Here is a 20,508-nt window from a genome sequence, read left to right as displayed (position 1 = left end):
GTTTCCGCGATGAACCACTACTGGTCACTCGGCAGAAAGGCACTATGCTGACGGCGGAGTCTGACCGCCGTAGAGTTACGAGAAACGTGTCTCACTTTAAGAAGTGCTCCTGAGACTCGACCGGATTGTTGCTTGACCACACTGCGTCACTAGATCCTGAGACCCCTGAACGGGACGCTTTAGAGGATCTGGGCCAATTGGATGTACCTCAGACTGAAGAGAACACTGATGAAGTGAACGCAAGGCCGCGCCGCAATGTCCAGCGACCAAAGAGACTCATTGAAGAGATATGATTGAATATGTCGTTAGTTTTGTTAAGAAAGGGGGAGATGTTATGTGTTAGCAGTCTAGTAGCTGGGTGGGAGGAGCTAGGTGGTCAGGGAAAGGAAGAGGCGGAGCAGGGACAGGATGAGGGCAGTTAGAGTAGGGACAGGGAAGGTACTGGATGTAGATAATAAAGCTCCAGTTACACCACACGAAGTGTCTGTGTTTACTTGTAGCAGGATGCTACAGTACTGCAAATCCCACAATCCACTGCCTGCAGTAACCTACAACTCCAAGAAATATCCTGATTTCTTTCTGTGTTTGGGGTAGCTTTATGTTTTGGGTTATTCTGATTCTTTCAGATGGCACTCGTCTGACCCCTCTTTCTATCTGGTGTCCCAGACACTTGACTGAGGTGGTACAGTTTTGCAATTTCTCAGGGGGGGAGGGGTTTAACCACATTAAAAACCTACCTCAAAATCACAGTTTCTCTTAAGTACTTGTGAATTGATAAGAAGCTGTGTACTCTAGTTTCCTTTCAAAATTGATAAACAGACGTGTGCCTTTGTGTAGCTCAATTGTATTGCCATTTAGGTGAGAGGCTCCATATAGCTCCAGCATGTACAATACTCCAAGAAAAAGAGGCTGATGGCCCTTTAAATGAGGCCTTCATTTTTGTTCCCAGATGGAATTGAAAGCTTCCTACTGCCTACAGGTTGCTTCTTCGAGTGAAGAGAAGACAATGTGCAGGCAGGTGCTGCTGAGCATGTGTCTGTAAATCACACTGGGACAAATTCGGCATATTTCATTGAGGCCAGTCCAGATCCGGATCAATGATGGATGCTAGATCTAGAATCCATATTGACCTCCCCTATTTCCTCCACTGATGACATTAATGGGCCCTTTCGCATAGAGGCCCAGATCACAAAAATGTTTCAATCGTGCTATTTTATTTCCTTGGTGGTAAATTAAGCCAGTGCTTGCCCCATATATGTTTTACCATTGTATTATTACACTGGGATTCTGGAGGAAGCAACGTGTAACAAGAATGTTTGTGCATGTTTATTGTGTGCCATCTTGTGGTGGTCATGTGTTCTAACACTACCTTATTTTTATGCTGCATTATTGCAATGTAAGTTTGCTGTGTTGTCCTGTAGTCTTGGTGTTACCTTCTGTTTTGACAATCTTGTTGTGATATGGCAGATTCTGTTTTTTTTATTTTTTTAAAATATTTTTTCCGTTTATTTGAGACCAAACATTTAGAGATACAAATTCCTACTTACATAGCAGAGTTGGTTATTAATACAGAATTACAAAGAGAGTCGTTAAACAAATTAGGCAAATGGTGCAACAAAACATTCCTAGAATTTGAGAATAAGGAAGCAGAACAGAAAGGAAAACATAGAAGATGAAAATGCTACAATCGAATTGCTATTCCTTTATCCAACCCATTCCCCCACCGGCACCCAAATCCTGGTTGCTAGTTGTCGCCTCCTCACCCCTTTACATGAAAAAACGTAAAATTCTAGCCGGTGTATAGCTAACAATCTTGCTCGCCACTGCACAAAAGTTGGGGCTTCCGGAGAAAACCACTGCGATGTTATGCACAGACGGACCTGCGACATCGCAATAAATATAAGGGCTGATTCATATAGGGAATTACTGCCTACTAATATGTTACCGACCTCAACCCCAAATATCATGAGTGTCGGAGTCAATGCACATCTAATCTTAAGTGTAGCATTTATAATGCACTCAATATCTTCTAGAAACCCACAAAGGGTTGGACAGGAATGAAACATATGTATTATATCGGCTGCCATCAGCCCACATCGTGCACAGGCGTTGCCCTTTGTGGCACCCCACTTTGCAATCTTAGCGGGCGTGTAGTATAAATCTAACATTGCCATGTAATTTTGAGTCTTAAGTGAGCCTGACACAATAACCTGACTGGCAAGTTCTAACACCGAAGTTAAGTCAATACCAGCCCTTCCAAGTTTCGATTCCCACTTAGCGCTTTGAACTGTCAAATCATCCGGAAGAGTTGAAACTATATATTGATACAACTTTCCTATTCTGCTTCTCTTCTTGATCAGTTCGATAATTGGTACTTTCTCCAGCATACCAGGTGTTTTCTTCAGGTATTTTTGGATGAAGCTTTGAATCTGTAAGTACTTAAAGAAGTCACGTGGAGATAACTTAACTTTGTTCCTAATATCGCTATAGGGTAAAACCACTCCGTCCTCCACTATATCACCCAGCCCATAGACACCCTTGCTTTGCCAACTATGCATAACGCAATCCTGAAAGATACTAGGAAACATTTGAGTGGCTTCAAAAGGCGTATATAAATTCATATTTGGGGTAGCTAATTTCCTCCTTATCAATCACCAAATAGTGCATGCAGCAATCAAAACTTTAAAACGAGTTCTCTTATCATAACTAGGTTCGAGGACCTCGAGTAGAATACCCTTTGTACCAGACCCCACCCCAATTTCAAAAATAGTAGGGCGATTACATATTGGTATGTTCGCTTTATCTCCACATAATAACACGCCTATTGCTTGTAACATTGCTGCCCAATAGTACATAACAAGACTGGGAACCGACCAGCCCCCTCGATCACGGGGAAGACACATCCATTTGGCTGCCCGACGTGCGCGCCTATAGCCCCACAAAAACCTGTGACAGACCCTATCTGCCTTTGTCAAACTTGTTTGAGAAAACAAAAGAGGAATGGCGCTAAACAGATATAAAAACTTAGGAAGGACTAACATTTTAATGATGCTGCGGCGTCCACATAAGGATAAATGTAGGCTATCAAGTCGCTCTAATTTAGTGTTTACTTCAACTATCACCGGTAGAATATTTAGATCCGGAATACTATCCACTACGGAGGTTATACGCACCCCTAAATACATAGCTTCGGGAACGACTGGGGCATCAGAAATTACCATGCCAGGCAACTGGCATCACCTGAGTCTTTGAGACATTGAGTTTATAGCCCGATACTACCCCGAAGTGCCCTGCTAGTTCCTTGAGTTCCCTAAATGCAGATGGGACGTCTGATGTTATGACGACTATATCATCTGCATACGCTAACAGATTATAAGACATATTACCAGCTCTTATCGGTACTATGCTCTGATTAGCTTCGATTTTAGAAAGAAAGGGGTCTATGTACAGGGCAAACAGCAGGGGTGAACAAGGACACCCCTGTCGCGTTCCCTTAGTGATGGAAAAGAAGCTAGTCTGCTGTCCAGAGATACGAAGTTGCGCTCTTGGAAAGAGATACATCGCCCGAATAGCCTGTATAAATTCTTTTGGAAATCTCATCCACTTCAGGACAGCCCACAAGAACCCCCAGGAGACCCTGTCGAACGCCTTCTCGGCGTCCAACAGGATCAACCCGAGGGGAGAGTTCGTAACATGGGCCCAGTCCAGTAATGCAATGGAACGTCTAACATGATCAGCTGTATCCCGACCCGGTATGAATCCGTGCTGATGTACAGAGACCAGGGAAGTGATCACTTGCACGAGTCGGCCTGCCATAATTTTTTAATACATTTTCGAGTCGCTATTGATTAGGGAGATCGGCCTAAATGAAGATGGTAACAACTCAGGTTTACCCCTTTTTTTAAACAACACTATGGTTGCATTTTGCCATGATTCCGGGACTATCCCCCTCTGGGCTGCCCTTAAAACCTCAAGAAAAAACTGTCCAATTTCAGCTATAAAAACCTTGTAGAATTCTAGTGGGACTGCATCTGGGCCACTAGCCTTGCCATTAGCCAAAGATTTTACAGCGAGCTCGACCTCCTCCCATTGAATGGGGGTGGCCAGAAATTCGGCTTGTTCAGGAGAAATAACAGCAGTCTCAACATCTGCTAAGAAATCTTCCACGACCCTCTCTGTATTAAGCCCAGACGTATCTTCTCAATAATAGAGGAGTAAAAATCCAGGAACACTTCGTTAACCTCTTCCTGAGTTTCGCGTATTATTCCACGTTCGTCCTGGATCCTTACAACCTGACTCTGTATACTTCGCTGGCGAAGTCTTTTTGCCAGGACCCGACCCGAGTTCTCGCCGAACTCAAACATCTCTGTGCGATATTGTAGATACTTCGTCGCTAGGTCCTGACCGAAAGACTCCAGCAGCCGGGCTTTCCGGGCTTTGAGAATCGCTACCTTTTGTTGGCAGGGCACTATATCATGTCCATACTTAATATTTAAAGTAAGTTCAATTTCTGCCTCCCTAAGCTCTTTAATCCCAGTGCGCATCCGCTCTTGTTCTGAATTCCACTTAAAAGAGGAAAAGCTTTTAGTCTCGCCCCGTAGTCCAGTTTTCAGCGTATCCCAAACAACTTGGTCTGTGGCTGATCCCCTGTTAATATTCAAAAAGTGAGCTACCTATTTTTTAATGTGTAAGTAGTATCCCTCCTCTAATAATAGCTTCCTTTCAAACGTCCAATCCCTAGGTGGTTTCCTAATTCGTGGCCAAGGACATTCAGCAATCAGTGGATTATGGTCAGAAAGGAGCCGTGGTGGGCAGAAAATAACAGAAGCAGCAGCCACCTGTTTTGACAGAAAAACATAGTCTAGCCAACATTTTTCTTGTGAGGTATAGAATAGAACGTAAATTCATCCTCTATTTTATTATGCAGAAACCATAGATCTGCAAGCCCATGTTCCAGAAGAAGAGCCTGCAGAGCTTTAAATACTTTTGGCTTTCTCCCCACATAATTATGAGTGCTAACAAGGTCAAAATCACTTAAAATATTGATATTCATATCTCCACATAGAAGAAGTGGGCTAGGCCAGGCTGCCAATTCAACGTCTAAATATTTGAACACATCCGGATCGTCTAAATTCGACCCATATACATTGCAGATTGTTAACAGTTTACCACCTATACACAATTCCACAATGGCCCACCTACCCATTCTATCCCCCAATGTCCTTTTCATAAATATGGCGACCCCTCTAATCATAGAGCTCTGTTTAGAACAAACTAAAACCTCAAACCCAGGCAACCTTAGGCAGTCCCGCTTCCCCCATGGTACATGTGTCTCCTGTATACAAAGTATATCTACCCGCATAGAGTTGACAATTTTAGAAAAAAGAGCCCGCTTTTTGGGATCGTTGAGGCCACAAATATTCCAAGTGCCTATAGCAAGTTTATCCTGTGCCATCAAAACATAGAAGAATCAAACATAGATAAGCTTTCCTCAGCCTTAATAATGTTCCGTAGTACCTGCCTGACATTATATAGACAATCTGTACTGCCAATTCTGCAAAATGAGTCTCAGATTTTTTTGATTTTATAGCCTCCTCACTCTCCCACCCCCACCCCATGCCACAACCTACGTCGCCCTCCCCCCTCCCCCCACACCCCCACCACCCAGAGTGAGGCTTAAGGACACAGTCCTCAGCGATGTTGAGGTGCAACAACCGTTCCCCCGCCCCATCAAATTCCCTACCACACTCATAAGGCACTCTCCATCCCCTCTCTTAAACACTCTCTTAAACACAATTGTTTTCTCCTCTAAACAGAATTAGGTTAATTTTGGGTACCAAATTTTAGATCCGAAATCGATAAAAACTATACATTGCATTGCATTGCATAGCTACAAAGAAACAAGACCTAAACATTTCCCTAAAAGGAGAAGAAAAAAAAAAGAAAAGAAAAAAGAAAGAATTTGTCCTACTCTGCCTATGCATGCGAAACAATTACAATTGACTTCATTATCTCATGAACAAATAGCTTAGCAGAGAGAGCAGAGTACCCAATTATATATTAAGACATAAGTAGAGAAGTAGATATCCTTAGATAGAGATATATCCTTATTGATACTTCAACAGATAACTAATGCAGTGATTGACCCTACCTCCACCAGATATTCCCAATGCAGTGCATAAGATAACAGGTTATAAGTTCCAGATATCAAAATTCGATAATAAATGTCTTTAGGATTTGTAAGATTTGTTTGCGTTTTTCTCCAGACCCGATAAATAGTCCTGCACCATCCTGCCGGATGTAAAAAACTTCGTTTGACCATTAATAATGACTTTTAATTTGGAGGGGTTGAGCAGAAACACCTGGGCTCCTATTGCTTGGAAAGGAGAGAATAACTTCCGCATTTGCCATCGTTCGTTGACAGTCGTCGGTCAGAAGTCCGGGCGAACAAAAAACTCGCACCCCATACCAATTCGTTTTTTCCCCGGCCTTGCTAAATCATAGAGAGCTTCTTGCAACAAATAATTATTTAAGCAAATTAAAATTGTCCTTGGGTATGGATCTTGGTCACCCTGTCTTTCTCTCCCACGCTGTCGCACCACAAACGGGATCCTATGGGCACGGATTACTTCTTTTTCCCAGTTCCATGAAGTCAATTCTGGAAATGCCTCCTTGAACAACTGGACAACAAACTTACGAGGATCTGCCCCCTCTCTTCTTTCTGCAATTCCTAACACGCGAAGATTATTACGGCGTGATCTATTCTCTAGGTCTGTGAGCTTCCAGTCCACATCGACCGTAAACTTCTGTAAGGACTCTACCACAGTTTGTTGCTTCGCTAGGGTGTCTTCTGCAGAGGATACTCTCTCCTCTACTTCCACCACCCGTGATTTTACTTCAGCACAAGTTTTTATCAACCGCCGTACATTATTCTGTAGTTTCCTTACAGCGCCTTGCGTTCGCTGTCCCTCCATTTTTGTTTCACTTCGGTGCACCATGACAGTCTTATAAATCAAGCCAAGCGTAATTGACTCCTCTTCCAGCTCTTCATCCAGGTTAATCTGTGCTAGAGGCTGTTCTCGACCATGCTGTACTCCTTCACTAATATCCTTTGTTTTCTTCACCGTGTCCTGGGACAGAAACTGTTCAGGTTCATCTCCTTCTTCGTCATCAGGGAGATCCCCCCAGTCCCCTAGATTGCTGGCACTATCCACTTCATTTTTCTTGTCAGACAAGGTTGTTAGGTCTGACATTGAGTAGAATTTTCCATCTGTCTCGGATTCGAGCCCCTTGTCCAAGACCAGAGTAGATGGTTCTATAATCGAGCCAGACTGAGAGATAGAATCTACTACGACCATTGCCGATGTGATTGCCTCTGTCGAAGCCAAATTGCCTTTTATCGCTGAAGTGACCTCTTTTCTACCAGCTCCCATAGCGTTGTTTTTATCTGTATACTCCTGACTCAGCTCCACATTCTCTTTCGGCCTGGCACCCCGCCTTTTATCAAAAATTGCTGCAGCAGTTTTTGGCTTGATAGGTGTCTCTTGGGTCTGGTGGGCTGCTGAGTCTCGGTAGTGATTCTGTATAGCTCCTAGTGCGCCTTGCCCCCCTTGAACTTGCGTTTGTGGAGCAGCTGCAGATCCAAGCTGTGTTTTCAAAGTTTGCCCATTGGCGTTTCCTCCCCCTGCTCCTCTAACCATACTGCCAGAGACACCATCCGCGCAAGCTATAGTCGGCTTGCTGGCAGCACCTCTAGTTTTGGTGTCATTGCTTGTTCTATCGCCAGGAATGCTCTGCTCCCCGCTGATTGGGGTCTCAGCTGGAGTCTCAGCCGCTACCCCACCTTTGTTCCTCGCAGTGCCCCTTCCCTTCGGCGCCATCCTTGTATAGAAAAAAGTCTATCGCAAGTTTTCAAGGGCTTCGAGGGCTTTTAAGAACAGAGTTTAAGCCCAACGCAGAAAGTTTATTATTGGGTATATTGGATAATAGATATGTTCTTTTTTTGCCCCTTTTACCTTCAATTCTTCCACGGCATCAAAGCTCTCCGCCTCTCAGCAGGGTTCCGTAGGGTTCCGTAGGTTACCAGGCTGTTCGAATAATTGCAACACGAAGATAAGCGGGCTTTTCAAACACTTTCCGACTTTCGGCTCGATAAATGAGCAGAGCGCAGTTTACAGCCTCCAAACAACACAGAGGCAGAGTGAAAATAGGTAATAATCCATCACCCGGAGCCCGGGCAGTCACTACCTCGGGGCTCCGCGCTCATTCAGTCAGATGCGCCCAGCTGGGACCGCTCTCTCCTTACGCCGTGGGGAACGTCCAAAGTGGTGAAACGAGCCGCCTTCAGCTTTCAGCTGCCGGAGCACACGGAGCACACGAAACACCTTTGACTCGGCTCAATACAGATCCCAAACTCGGACAGGAGTCAGCGACATTCAAACGTATGGAGCAGGTCGGTAACAGGCTGGCCAAATAACGTTCCAAAGCTGTTACTCGGGAGGGCAATCACCGCTGACAGGGAATCTGATCGGGGTCATCAGCGGAGCACCTCACACGGCCACAGTAGCGTCCGCCATCTTGCCTCGCCGCTGGCAGATTCTGTTTTAAGTGTGTTTTTATATTGGTTTGTGTCTATTAATTTATATTCAGTTGTTTACTTAGATATATCAGTACAGTAGCATAACACAAAGCCCCCAAAAAATAGGCAAGTGACCGTTGCAGCAACATTTTGTTTGATGAACAGTTAAGAAGGCACTGGTCTTTAAATGTTACACTGCAAACAAGTATTCTTTTCCTGAATCACTTCCTTCACAAATCTGCTATTATGAAATGGTGGTAAAAGGTATTTGTTCTTAACACTGCCTTCTTTATCACCAAGGCCATGTTCTTGCACTAGTCAAAACTGCTTTGTGATCTGGACCCATGTCTATTTCTCTTTTACCTTGTCACCTCTGTTTCTATTTCCTGTATAAGTAGCCTGCATGTTGTTCTCCATGTCACTGTACCTGAAATGAATAAAACCCCATTATATGCCTTGTTTCCTCTCATGGCACATTCACAATGTCCACTTCCTGCATTTTTTTACTCCACCACTCCCACACCCCACTAATTCCGCACTTGCTTAAAGCTTTTTAGCTAATGGACTTTCTATCTGCCTCCAGTCTGTCATCCGTTTCCCATCTCCAGTGCAGCTTTCAGACTATCCGTCTGATCTCCCACCCACATCTCCTTCTTTTGGATTTCACACTGTCTAATCAGTGATTTTCTGACTTTTTTAGGGACCACCTGGCTCAGTGAAATTGTGGACATGATCTACCAGGATGGAGATGCCAAGAAGTGCAGCAGAGATACAATTTTCAACCGGGTTCCCTACCTGGAAATGTGCTCTCCAGGAATGCCACCAGGTACAGACATTTATTACTAATGTAAAGAAAAGTAAATAGGTTGATCACTGACTCTCCTAGCAAGGGAGAAGAGATGCTGCAACTAAACAAAAGGCAAAACTATTGGTTTCAGACTTTCCAACTCATATGGTCCCACCTTGTGTCACATCAGGTCTCTTCACATGGTCTCCAGTTAAGAGCCAATAACACATGGTGAAATGCCAAGTGAGCTACAAACCCCTGCAGAGATGGTTCAATGAGATTTTGTTTGGAGGCTTTCCACAGCTGATGTCCATTCCTGGGTGTGAAACCTCCTCAGGACATCAGCAGCAGCCTCCGAAGTTTTTTTGTTTAATTTTGGAGGAGGGGAGGGTACAAGTGCTTTAGTGTGTGCTCAGCACAGAGCCCCACATCCTACAATGCCCCATCCCTCTTGTCACATGGAGAAAAGTTATCAGGAGTTGGCAGGTTAGTGGTTTAGTCACTACTTGTTTACATCACACCTACTCATGTGCTAGCTGATACTTGCAAAAGGAGACAATGTATTTAAAATGCTGCAAACTGCTAAAATAACCTATGGTCAGAAGAGTTGCTGGGTATTTAACATCTGGGTTCCGAGCTGGCTTTTTCTTCCCTGTTCTTTGCATCATGGTCCCTGAAGACATTTTGTGCCACATGTACAAAGATAATTGCGATTACCAACTAGAGAATTATTGCGATTTGGTATTTGGTAATCGCAAACACCAATGTACAAATGTGTCTTTGACACATTTTGTGATTCCCCGTGAGTCAAAAATAGACCGAACTCATGAATATTAATGAGGTAGGTCTCAGTTTGTGACCCATTGGGAATCGCTAAAATCACAGGGATGGTGGCCTGCTGGGGTCAGCAGACCACCAAGTGTGTGATTGCTTTGATTGACAGAGAGGTTGCTGGACCCCAGTTGCTCTGTTAGTTGCCCTCACCTTATCGTCATGCACTGAGTAGCGCTGTTCTCCTCACTTCTGGACCCCCCCCCCCCCCGATGACAGCCACTCTGTGCGTCCACGTAGCTAGTATGCGAATGCTTCGATTGCAACTATTCATTGCACTCACTTTGCGTTCCTTGTAATCACCAGTGTGCCAGTTTTAAAGGAGGTGCCAGGCTCTTGGCGCTATATTGGGAAGGCTGCTGCCTCCATTGTTAATCACTTTATGTGTTGAGTTTCACCCTTTAAATTTGAGTTGCTTTGTATTATCAGAACTGTTTGTTCTTCAGGGGAGCCAGGAAACAGAGCGGTTGCTGGACCCCAGTTGCTCTATTATTTACCCTCACCCTATTGTTGTGCGCTGAGTAGCGCTGCACTCCTCACTCCTGGACACACACCCCCTGATGATGGGCTATTGAAATAGCAACTCTGCGCGTCCGCAGAGCTTCTGGCATTAGGTGGATGCTTCAATTGCAGCTATTCATTGTGCTCAGATTTGTGTTCCTTGTAGGCACTAGTATGCCATTTTTAATGGTGATGCCTGGCTCCGGACACCAGGGGCGGCTCTAGGCTCATGGCAGCCCTGGGCAGGGAGCGTAGGTAGGGGGCCCCGGAAAAGGGGGTCCGGGCGGGGCGGAGCACGGAGGCCATGGAAGAGAGGGGGGGGTCAGGGTATTTGGAAGTGGAACAGAGTTGGAGGACGCCAAATCCCTGCCAGGGGCCGCCACGCAAATATGTATCCATCCTCAGAGGATTATTATATTAAGGATCTATATTGGCGTGGTGGCCCCTGGGGTTTGGTGGCCCTGTGCAGGTGCACAGCTTGCACATACCTAAGGCCGCCCCTGCTGACACCATATGGGGAAGGCTGCAGCCTTCGTTTTTTATCATTTTATGTGTTGAATTTCACCCCTTTAATTTGATTTGTTTTGTTTTTACCAGTACTGTTTGTTCGTCAGGGGAGCCTGGGAACAACAAAGGAGTTACTGAACCCCAGTTGCTCTATTATTTTCCCTCACCTTATTGTTGTGTGCTGAGTTGCACTGTTCTCCTCACTCCTGAACACACCCCCTTGATGACGGGCTATTTAAACATACACTTTGAGTGTCTGCTCCGTCCACTCTCAGATAGCAGCAAGCGCCCGTACCCCCTGCCTGTTTTTCTCCAGGAATGCCCCCTTCATTGAGATATTCAAGGGAGGAACCTATGGCCCTCAATACATCAGGTAAAAACGCTATCTGTGCTACGTTTGAATCACATCTTGGTTCGGATTTAGTTCACTGTGCTTCTTGTAAGATGACCCTCACATACGACACTATTCAAGACAGACACTCTATGAGCCGTGAACGGGACCCTCGAGTAGTCTACACAAGTCATTCACGTACACCCTGCTCAATGAAAGGTTGATAATTTAACATAAATTGGATTTTGCTGAGTTTTTAGGGGCATAGAAACCAGATTTTACCTTTGTCACTGAAACCTGGGAAGACCTAGCATCTTGTCCTGACCTGGTTAAAACGATCCTGGCAGAATACTCGATTTTTAGAGCTGATAGAGCAGGTAAGCGAGTGGGTGGGCTGGCATTTGTTTTTACGGTGCCTTTCTAAGGCTTACTCTCTGGGACAGCCAAAGCACTAATCGCCATACAAGGAGAAAACTAAGCTGTCGGGCAGTCCGCAGACGGCTTTGGCAGTGTGGCAGCAGCGCGTTGGCATGACGGCCTGCTGCCACACCGCCACATTTTTAATCAGGCACTTAGTTCCTGTATGGGACAGATAGACAACTGGAAGCTTAAAGCTTAACTCTGGGAAAACGGAGGTCCTTCTTCTAGGCAATGACACCTATTTCTGGTCACCAAACTGGTGGCCTCATGAAAAGGGCTAATTGCCCTTGCCCGTGAGGAAAGTCAGAAATGTTGGTATTGTCTTTGACAGTAAATTCATCTTTGAAGATCAGGTCAATTCTGTAGTTCCGTCTGTATTCTTCATCCTGGGAATAATGAGATGGGTCTGTCTTTACATTCCATCTGACCTTCAAAAAACTGTTGTCACAGCATTGGCCTTGTCCAAATTGGATTATGGCCATGCTCTATTTCTGAATAATAAAAAAAGATCCGCCACAAACTACAGATGCTGCAAAATGCATAAGCACAGCTTCTTTTGGGAATTCTCAAGTATCAATCTGTGCCTAGGACCCTGGACAAGCAGCACTGGCTTCCTGTACAAAAAGGAGTGGAATTGAAGGCACAATGCACAGCCTTTGAGGCATTACATAATAGTAGCCGAGACTATCTGCGGCACAGTTTTACCTGGTACAGCCTATCAAGGAAAATGAGATCAGAGATCATCCACAGCTAAGTTTCTGGTGATTTCCAAGATTAAACAAGCCTCATGGGGGGATAGAAGTTTTATTTTGGCAACTGCAATATTGTGGAACTCTCTCCCCATGTCCTTCAGGAAATCTCTCAAAACTTGGCTTTTAGCAATTACGGTAGCATCTCCCTCCTAAAGACAGAAGCAGCGCCAAGACGCCTCAGGGAATTCAAGTGCTTTGCAAAAACCTAAATCAAATCTTTTAAATGAAGCAATCTATTTTTTAAATGCAGCCTGTTTTCCTTAAAGGAAGATGGGATGCTTTTTAAAAAGAAAATGAAAAGTTTTGTTCTCTTTTTTTAGGAGCAGACAGTGGTCCATGGGACCATTGCCTGCTCTTAAAAATATTTTTACAAGCATTCACAGGGGAAGGGGATCCTTGGGGATTCCCTTTCCATTTGCAAATGGATTACTACCTACTTGAAGTAGATAGTAAAATGCAATTTTTTTGCGACCGCATTTCGGTCGCAAAACATTCAGACATACCACTGCGATTCAGTATTAGGAAGGGATGCCCTAAACACGCCCCTCCTAATATCAAATTGCAAACCCAATTTCTGATATGGTAATTGGTTACTGAATCACAATGAGGGCTTTGTACATGTTAAAATGTTTTTTATGCGTTTGCAAATGGGCAGATTCTGTGAAGAGGTCCATTTGTGACCACAAAAAGCCTTTACACATGTGCCTTCTTGTCTCTTCTCACTGCTTTGTCTCTGTCATGTACAAAAGGGGCTCAGCTAGAGATTCTCTTTTCCCTGGGGCCCCTGTTCTTCTGGCTTATATATGTGCATATATGTATATGTTTTATATATAGCTTGAACCTATCTGAGAGGCAGCAAAGTGCTGGAAAGGGTCAAATGTAAACACAGAAACATGAATGATTTAAGGGGAAGGGTAGGTGGGTTTGGAGGAGTGCAGTGGAATTGTTACTGCAACACAATATACGCCTCTTTACTGATGTGTCTGTTGCAACAACAAAGTGATGGAGCAAAAGCTTGAATGAATCTTAGCCACTGACAATCGCTCTGGGCCTGACTATTATTATTATTATTTTTTTTAATGTTTTTATTGGTTATATAACAATCATCGGTAAGACAATTCGCGTGTAAAAGTTTCAAGGTCACATTAATTATTAAGCATTTGACACATTGATTCTCATCATCTCCTATCCCTGCCACGGTAACCAAAATGTGATCCAAAAAATACTCCACCCACCCTGCCCTATTAATCGTCCCCAGAGTCATCGTCTGAGCTATCATCATCAGATTCAGGAATGGGGTCGCAGATGTCTCCCCTGTAAGTATTCCATGCAGTCCATATTTTGGTCCGTTTTCGGGGGCATTTACGATTCATATAGACAGTCCTCTCGGTAATCATGGCAATGTCCATGTCCCTGCACCAAGCCTCCAATGAGGGCAGCTCATTGGCTCCCCACTTCTGCGCCCCATTCCGTTTAGCTACCATGAGGCCTAGCGTCGCCAATGTCTGTCTATGGCGAGATAAGTCGTTAGGTTCCCATATATTTAGGAGGCACCTGCGTGGTTCAGGTAATAAAGAAACACTCAGAGTCTGGGATATCGTTCGCAGGACCTTGCGCCAATAGTCAGTTATTAGTGGGCAGTCCCAGATTGTATGGAAAAAGGAGCCTTCGTCCCCGCATCCCCTAAGACAATATGGATGCTGTGCCCTGCCTATTTTGTGAAGCGTACTTCTGGTGAGATAAGAGCGATGTAAGACTTTAAGCTGAACAAGCCGTAGTCTGGCCGGAATTCCCACCTCTCTGGGCGAAGCGAGTGCCGCCTGCCATTCTGCTCCATCCATGGCTCCAATGTCAGCGGCCCACTTATCCTTTAAAATTGCTCCGGGATCCGACTGGTTATTAATCAACTTGAGGTATGTCAATGACGTGGCACGTTTGGGCATAAAATCTGTGAGTAATCTATCTTCTAGGGGAGAAGCCTCGGGTACGTCTACGTCCTGTGGCAGGACTGCCATGAGAGTGTGTCTGAATTGTATGTATCGGAATGTTTCGGTAGGTGCCAGTTTGTATTGCCGCCTAAGCTGATCAAAAGGGATCATCGGCTGGCCGCTGTGGATATGCCATTGCTGTCCCAATGTGCGAAACCCCAGCTGTTCCTAAGTGACCCTAGCTGCTTCGCATCCCAAAGAGGGGTGAGTTTGGTAATGGTCTCCCTCCACCCCAAATGTGCTTGTGCCGTATACCACAGCATGACTGTGTGCTTCGTTGGGCCCTCCAGTGTCCGCGCCCGTCTCCTGTTATACAGGGCCGCTAACATATTGTCTGTTCCCAGCTGCGCCCTGTCCGCCCTGTACGCTGGGTCCGTCTGAGGGGCGTGTATCCACTGGTTTATGACTTTGAAGTGTGCCTCCCAATAATAGAGGCGTATATTAGGGAGCGCTATGCCACCGTCATACCAGCTGCGATACAGTTTAGCCTGTGCAATGCGTGCCAGTTTGCTGCCCAAGAGGAGCGTGGACACCAATGCTGCTGTTTGTTTTAAATATCTCAAGGGTACCGGAAACGGTGTGTTTTCCAGCACATATAAAAATCGGGGCAGGGCCATCATTTTAAATAAGGCTGGTTTCCCCAGCAGCGTCAGGGGTAGCGATTCCCAGTGCGTCACATCTCTACGCAAGCGCTCCAGGGGGGGTGCCAGGTTTTTGGAGAAGAAGGCTGCAGGGTCCTTCGTTATATGTATACCTAGATATTTGAACAAATCTTGAGCCACCGCCAGTGGACAGTGAGGGGGGAGTCATGGTATAGGTCCCTTAAGTAGATATAGAACTGACTTGGACCAATTTATGGTGTAGCCAGAAACTGCCCCAAAAGTGCCGCAGATCTCAAGTAATACCGCTAGAGCGTCTTCTGGGTCCGTAAGATACACCAGAATATCGTCCGAGTAGAGGGATATGCGGTCTTCCGAACCCTCCGCCCATTTAATACCTCGTAAAAGAGGATTCTCTCTAAGCCGCGCCGCCAGGGGCTCTAATACCAGCGTAAAGAGAAGCGGCGATAGAGTGCAACCCTGCCGAGTCCCTCTTGTCAGCGGTATAGTGTCGGAGAGACGTCCATTCACCGCCACGCACGCCACCGGTTCTGTGTAAAGGAGCCGGATCCACACACAAAATTTAGGGCCGGAGCCCAAGCATGGAAGAACCGCAAAAAGGTAGGTCCATTCCACCATGTCAAAGGCCACTCTGGCGTCTAGGGAAAGGACATCTGACGGCCCAGACAAGACATGATCCCGCGCTAATGCACTATGTAGGCGTCTGAGATTTAGCGCAGTATTTCTGTTTGGCATAAAGCCGGATTGGTCCAGGTGAATTAAGTTGGGCAAGTGCGCTTGCAATCTATTGGCGAGCACTTTGGCCAATATTTTTGACTCCACGTTGAGTAGCAATATTGGGCAGTAGGAGAGACATTCCGATGGGGGATTCCGGGGTTTCACAATAGCCACTATCGTGGCCACTCTCTGCTCCAGAGGCAGTAGTCCCTGCTCCAGACTGTCATTGTACATATCAAGTAGGTGGGGGCAGAGAGTGTGCGCCATAAGTTTGTAGAGCTACAACGGGATCCCGTTGGGTCCCAGAGCTTTACCGGATTGTAACGACTAAATAGCAGCGTCCACATCCTCAATGGTAAGACCTGCCTCAAAATCCAAGGAAGCCTTCGGCTCAAGTCCAGGCAGCTCTATGTCTCGGAAATGCTCAGCTAGGGCATGCACTATGTCACCCGGATCCGATGTGAGATGACCCTCGACCGTACGTAGTTGTGCTATAGTCTTGGCCCCACGTTCCCTCCTGTCGAGCCAGGCCAGTAACTTCCCCGCCTTGTCACCTACGCCATAAATTTTATGTCTGGTTGCAGTAAGGGCGGACATTGTTTCTTGCCTAAGATGTTCCCTGTATTGTTGTTGTTTTAGGTGAAGGGTGTGTGCTGAGTCTGGTGTTGGGTCAGTCGTATGTACAGTGTCTGCTGCTTGTAACTCCTGTTCCAGCGTTACGAGATCTTGGTGTTTCGTGCATTTGTATCCTGTGACGGATGCTATAGCTTGTCCCCTGAGGACTGTCTTGTAGACCTCCGACAGTATGGCTGGGGAGCTAACCGAGGCTACGTTCTCAGCAAAAAACATTTGGTGGTCTTGCAAAGTTCCCTCCGTATCTGCGGGTTTCGTAAATAACCTGGATAAATTGGTTAAAGTCTTTTGCGTGAAGTGTGTTGGGAAGAGTATGTTAAAACTACTGGAGCATGATCAGAGATACCCCTGGGACCAACATCAATGTTATCTATGTGTGGTAGACTGGACTCTGAGGCCAGGAAATAGTCTAATCTAGATAAACTGCTGTGTACAGCCGAATGAAAAGTGTATTGTTGTGCTACGGGGTGTTTATGTCTCCATACGTCCGGGAGAGTCCGGGTGTCAAGGCCCTCTCTGGGTGCCTGTCTACGCTGGGATCCATCGTTCCATTAAAATCTCCCCCAATGAGAAGTTCCCCGATAGGCAGAGACAACAAAAAATCGCTGAGGGCAGGGAGCGCCACCACCTGCAACGCAGGGGGGATATATACTGATACCACATTAATAAGTCTGCCCTCCCACTGACCATGCAGTGCCGCGAACCTTCCCTGATCGTCATGCCTGGTTTGTAGAACTATAAAGGGTAAGTTCTTTCATAGCAGGATACCCGTTCCTCTAGACCCTGTGGAAAACTCGGAGTGCACCATCATTTTGAACCCCCATCTGTCCATCGCCCTACACGCCGCGCCCGTGAGGTGGGTCTCCTGCAGAAGTGCCAGTGTGGGAGCCTGGCGTTTCAGAGCTCGCAGTACCAACCCTCTTTTAACTTTATCCCCTAGTCCGTGGACGTTCCACGTGAGCAGCGTTAGCGGGGCTACCGGGATTACAGGGGCCTCTACCCGGGCGCTAGCGTGAGGCGTGATTGTCACCATTAAAGTGATGAGAGATATATGGGAATTGTAACCCAGTCATGTCATGTGAGGATCTAACAAGCCGTAAATACCATGCTATGGTGTCTGTTCCGATGTAAACCAAAACTAAAATGTGAAAAATCTGCACATCCCAACCCCGGAATCCAGCCCTCCTCCCTGCCTCCCTGCCCGACGGACTTCTAACTGCCCGCCACCCCAACATAGCAGAGTGCTCCATCCCAACCCACAACAGTGTACTTGTGTGTAGGGGGTGCGAAGTCCGGTGAGAGTGCAACCCCTCCTTTCCGGCCGGGCCCGCATCTGCCCAGTGTCCAGAGCCGACTTATGTGCAATGTCTTTGACAATAGGTGTCCTAGTTACAGTTTGTTCTCCGGAGGTCCGGTTCAGCAATTGCCAAGGTCATCCGCGTCCACTCTCTGCGAGTTGTCTTTTTCAGGCGGAAAGAGTTCCTGGCTGCCAATTCCTTCGTCATCGGTCCAGCGGCGTTTTCCTCTGTTCCCGCGTCGAGGTCCGTCCGTCCTCCGCCATCCCTCAAGCCAGTTGTAGGCCTCCTCAGTAGTCTTGAAGAACCATGTCTTCCCCTCAGCCATGACTCATTTTTGCTGGAAACAGCATCGAGTAGGCCACCTCTCGGGCTCGTAGTACTTTTTTGACTTCCAGGAAACTGTGACGGCGTTTTGAAACCGCCGCCGTATAGTCAGGGAAGAAGGAGATCGAGGAATTCTGCAGACGAATTTGCGGGGAAACTCGCGCAGTCTGGAGAATGACATCTCTGTCACGAAAATTGAACAGGCGCGCCAGCACCGGCTTGGGGGGCGCCCCCGGTTTGGCCCGTCCACCCGGCACCCTATGCGCCCACTCCACTGAAAAGAAAGTAGAAAGTCCCTTTGGCTGCAGTCTGGTTTTTATCAATTTTTCCACATACAAGTCAGTTGCCTGGGTGCCTTCACTCTCCGGAATGCCCAAAATGCGGACGTTGTTTATGCGTGACCGCCCTTCCTGGTCGTCCAGCTTTTCGGTCAGCATTTTATTCTCGGATTCGAGTCGTGAGACTGTTTTCTGTAATGCTGCCGTGTTGCTGGTCAGAGTCTTTGTGGTCTGCTCCACCTCTGCAACCCTAGCGGGGATTTTTTTAAAGTCCGCGCGAAGTAACGACACATGTGTGGAGATGGAACCCACCGTGGTCTGTACATTGGCGAGTGCTGTCATTATGTCTTCCAGAGTTACTTTTTTGGGGGTGCCATCTTCTGGTGCACCACTCGACGAGTTTTTCCCCCAGGCAGCGGAGGAAAGTCTTTTGTGTAGGCGTATTTATCCAACTTGGCTTGTGTATTTTGATTTCTGGGGCATCTGCCTGCCATGGCGTCACCCAGGGTCGTCAGACTATTATTTTTAACCGCCTATGTCGCTCCAGAGTCTAGACAGAGACCAGCAATATGCAAATCAGTCTTGGTCCTTCTCGATTAGGACCAATCCAGTTCCAACTGCTAGACCATAATATTGCTAATACTGCTAATTATGCAGAGAGTGACAGCTCACCCCTAACCATGCCCTTAAGCCAGTCCACTGTGTGGAAACCAGAAAGAGAAGAGTGGAAAGAAAAGAAGAACTGGGCCTAGGGGATAGAGTTAAATCTTGGAGCCCGTTTCATTTGCCAACCTCGCTTAACTAAGAACAAATTTGACAGAAACAGAGCTAAAACGGAATGGAAATAGGGCAGAGGAGTGAGGAAACAAGGCAAGGAATGGAACAAGGCAGGTTTGAAACTAGACAAGAGCAAGAGAGTCAGGACTAAAGAAAGACCCTAGTGAGACTGAAGCAGGACTGAAGCAAGAATGAAAAGTGAGTTAACGATACTGAAATAAGATGAATGGGGAGCTGACTTGAACCTGAAGCGCAAGAGAAGTGAGACTGAAGGACGTTAGGAATAAAGGAGGACAAAGTAAAGCTGAAGAGAGTTTTAAGAGGCATGAAGCAAGCTTTCAGTAAAAGTGATGGACAAAAGAACAAGAGTATTTTTTATTAAAACAATGTATTGCCATTTAAAATAAAATACAAACGATAAACAGGTATAGTCATCATTTATGGTTGTTTCAATATGAGATTAAAAACTCCTTAGGATCATTGCAAGGTATTTCCTCTCTCCTAAGGACATCTTAATGTAGTGAAAGTATTCAGGGTTTCTCTTGTCAAAGTGCCTCCACACACAGTCGCCCCTCCTCTTTAACTACAGCAGAAAGAAGGAATCAGAAAATTGGTAAGCAATTGAACCATGAAATGCAGACTTTTTTGTGAATGAACCTCAGGAAAAGGTCTCGCCTTTGGGACCTTATAAGTGTTTAGCCAGAGCGAATGGCTTTGCCAATGTCATTAAGCAATGTTGTAGAGCAGTGTGGCTGCTGTGAAGCATGTTCAAAAGTTATAATAAAAAAGTGTTAGAAATTTTTTTGTTACCATATATATAACCAAGAAGACATTATGTACAATTGAACAACCCTATTAAAAAAAAATGAACATAAAAAATATCTTCTCGTTTTTTTGTCCTTTCAATAGTGACAACTTCTTCCTGCTTGTTCTAATGCTTGTTTGATATATGTTTTTTTTTAGAGGGGGACATAAACAACAGGAGGGTGGAGGTTGGAAAATAGTACCTGAATTACATCATGAGAAGCGGACGGAGGGCAAAGTGAGATGGTGGTGAGTGATGCTCAGGTGGTGTGAGGTGGTGGTGTGCTGGTGCGGGGAACATCCTTTACAACGGAACCGTTACGACGCGGTACCGTTACAACGCAGGATTTACAACGAAAGTC

General features: G+C 45.9%; 1 protein-coding gene across 2 annotated transcripts in view; it reads left to right on the top strand.

The window, feature by feature from the left end:
- Positions 1-20,508, top strand: part of LOC144768586 (sulfotransferase 1 family member D1-like) — a 248,137-nt gene that overhangs the window by 58,541 nt on the left and 169,088 nt on the right. For both annotated transcript variants that reach the window (XM_078652376.1, XM_078652375.1), the window contains exon 3: positions 9,279-9,404. In XM_078652376.1, the coding sequence (XP_078508502.1) occupies positions 9,279-9,404 (126 nt within the window). The remainder of the gene's footprint in view (positions 1-9,278; positions 9,405-20,508) is intronic.

This window comes from Lissotriton helveticus, chromosome 7 (genome assembly GCF_964261635.1).
Source record: "Lissotriton helveticus chromosome 7, aLisHel1.1, whole genome shotgun sequence".
In the NCBI taxonomy this organism is placed as follows: Eukaryota; Metazoa; Chordata; class Amphibia; order Caudata; family Salamandridae; genus Lissotriton; species Lissotriton helveticus.
Note: the sequence above shows the minus strand (reverse complement) of the source record. Positions and strands in the feature narration are given on the sequence as shown.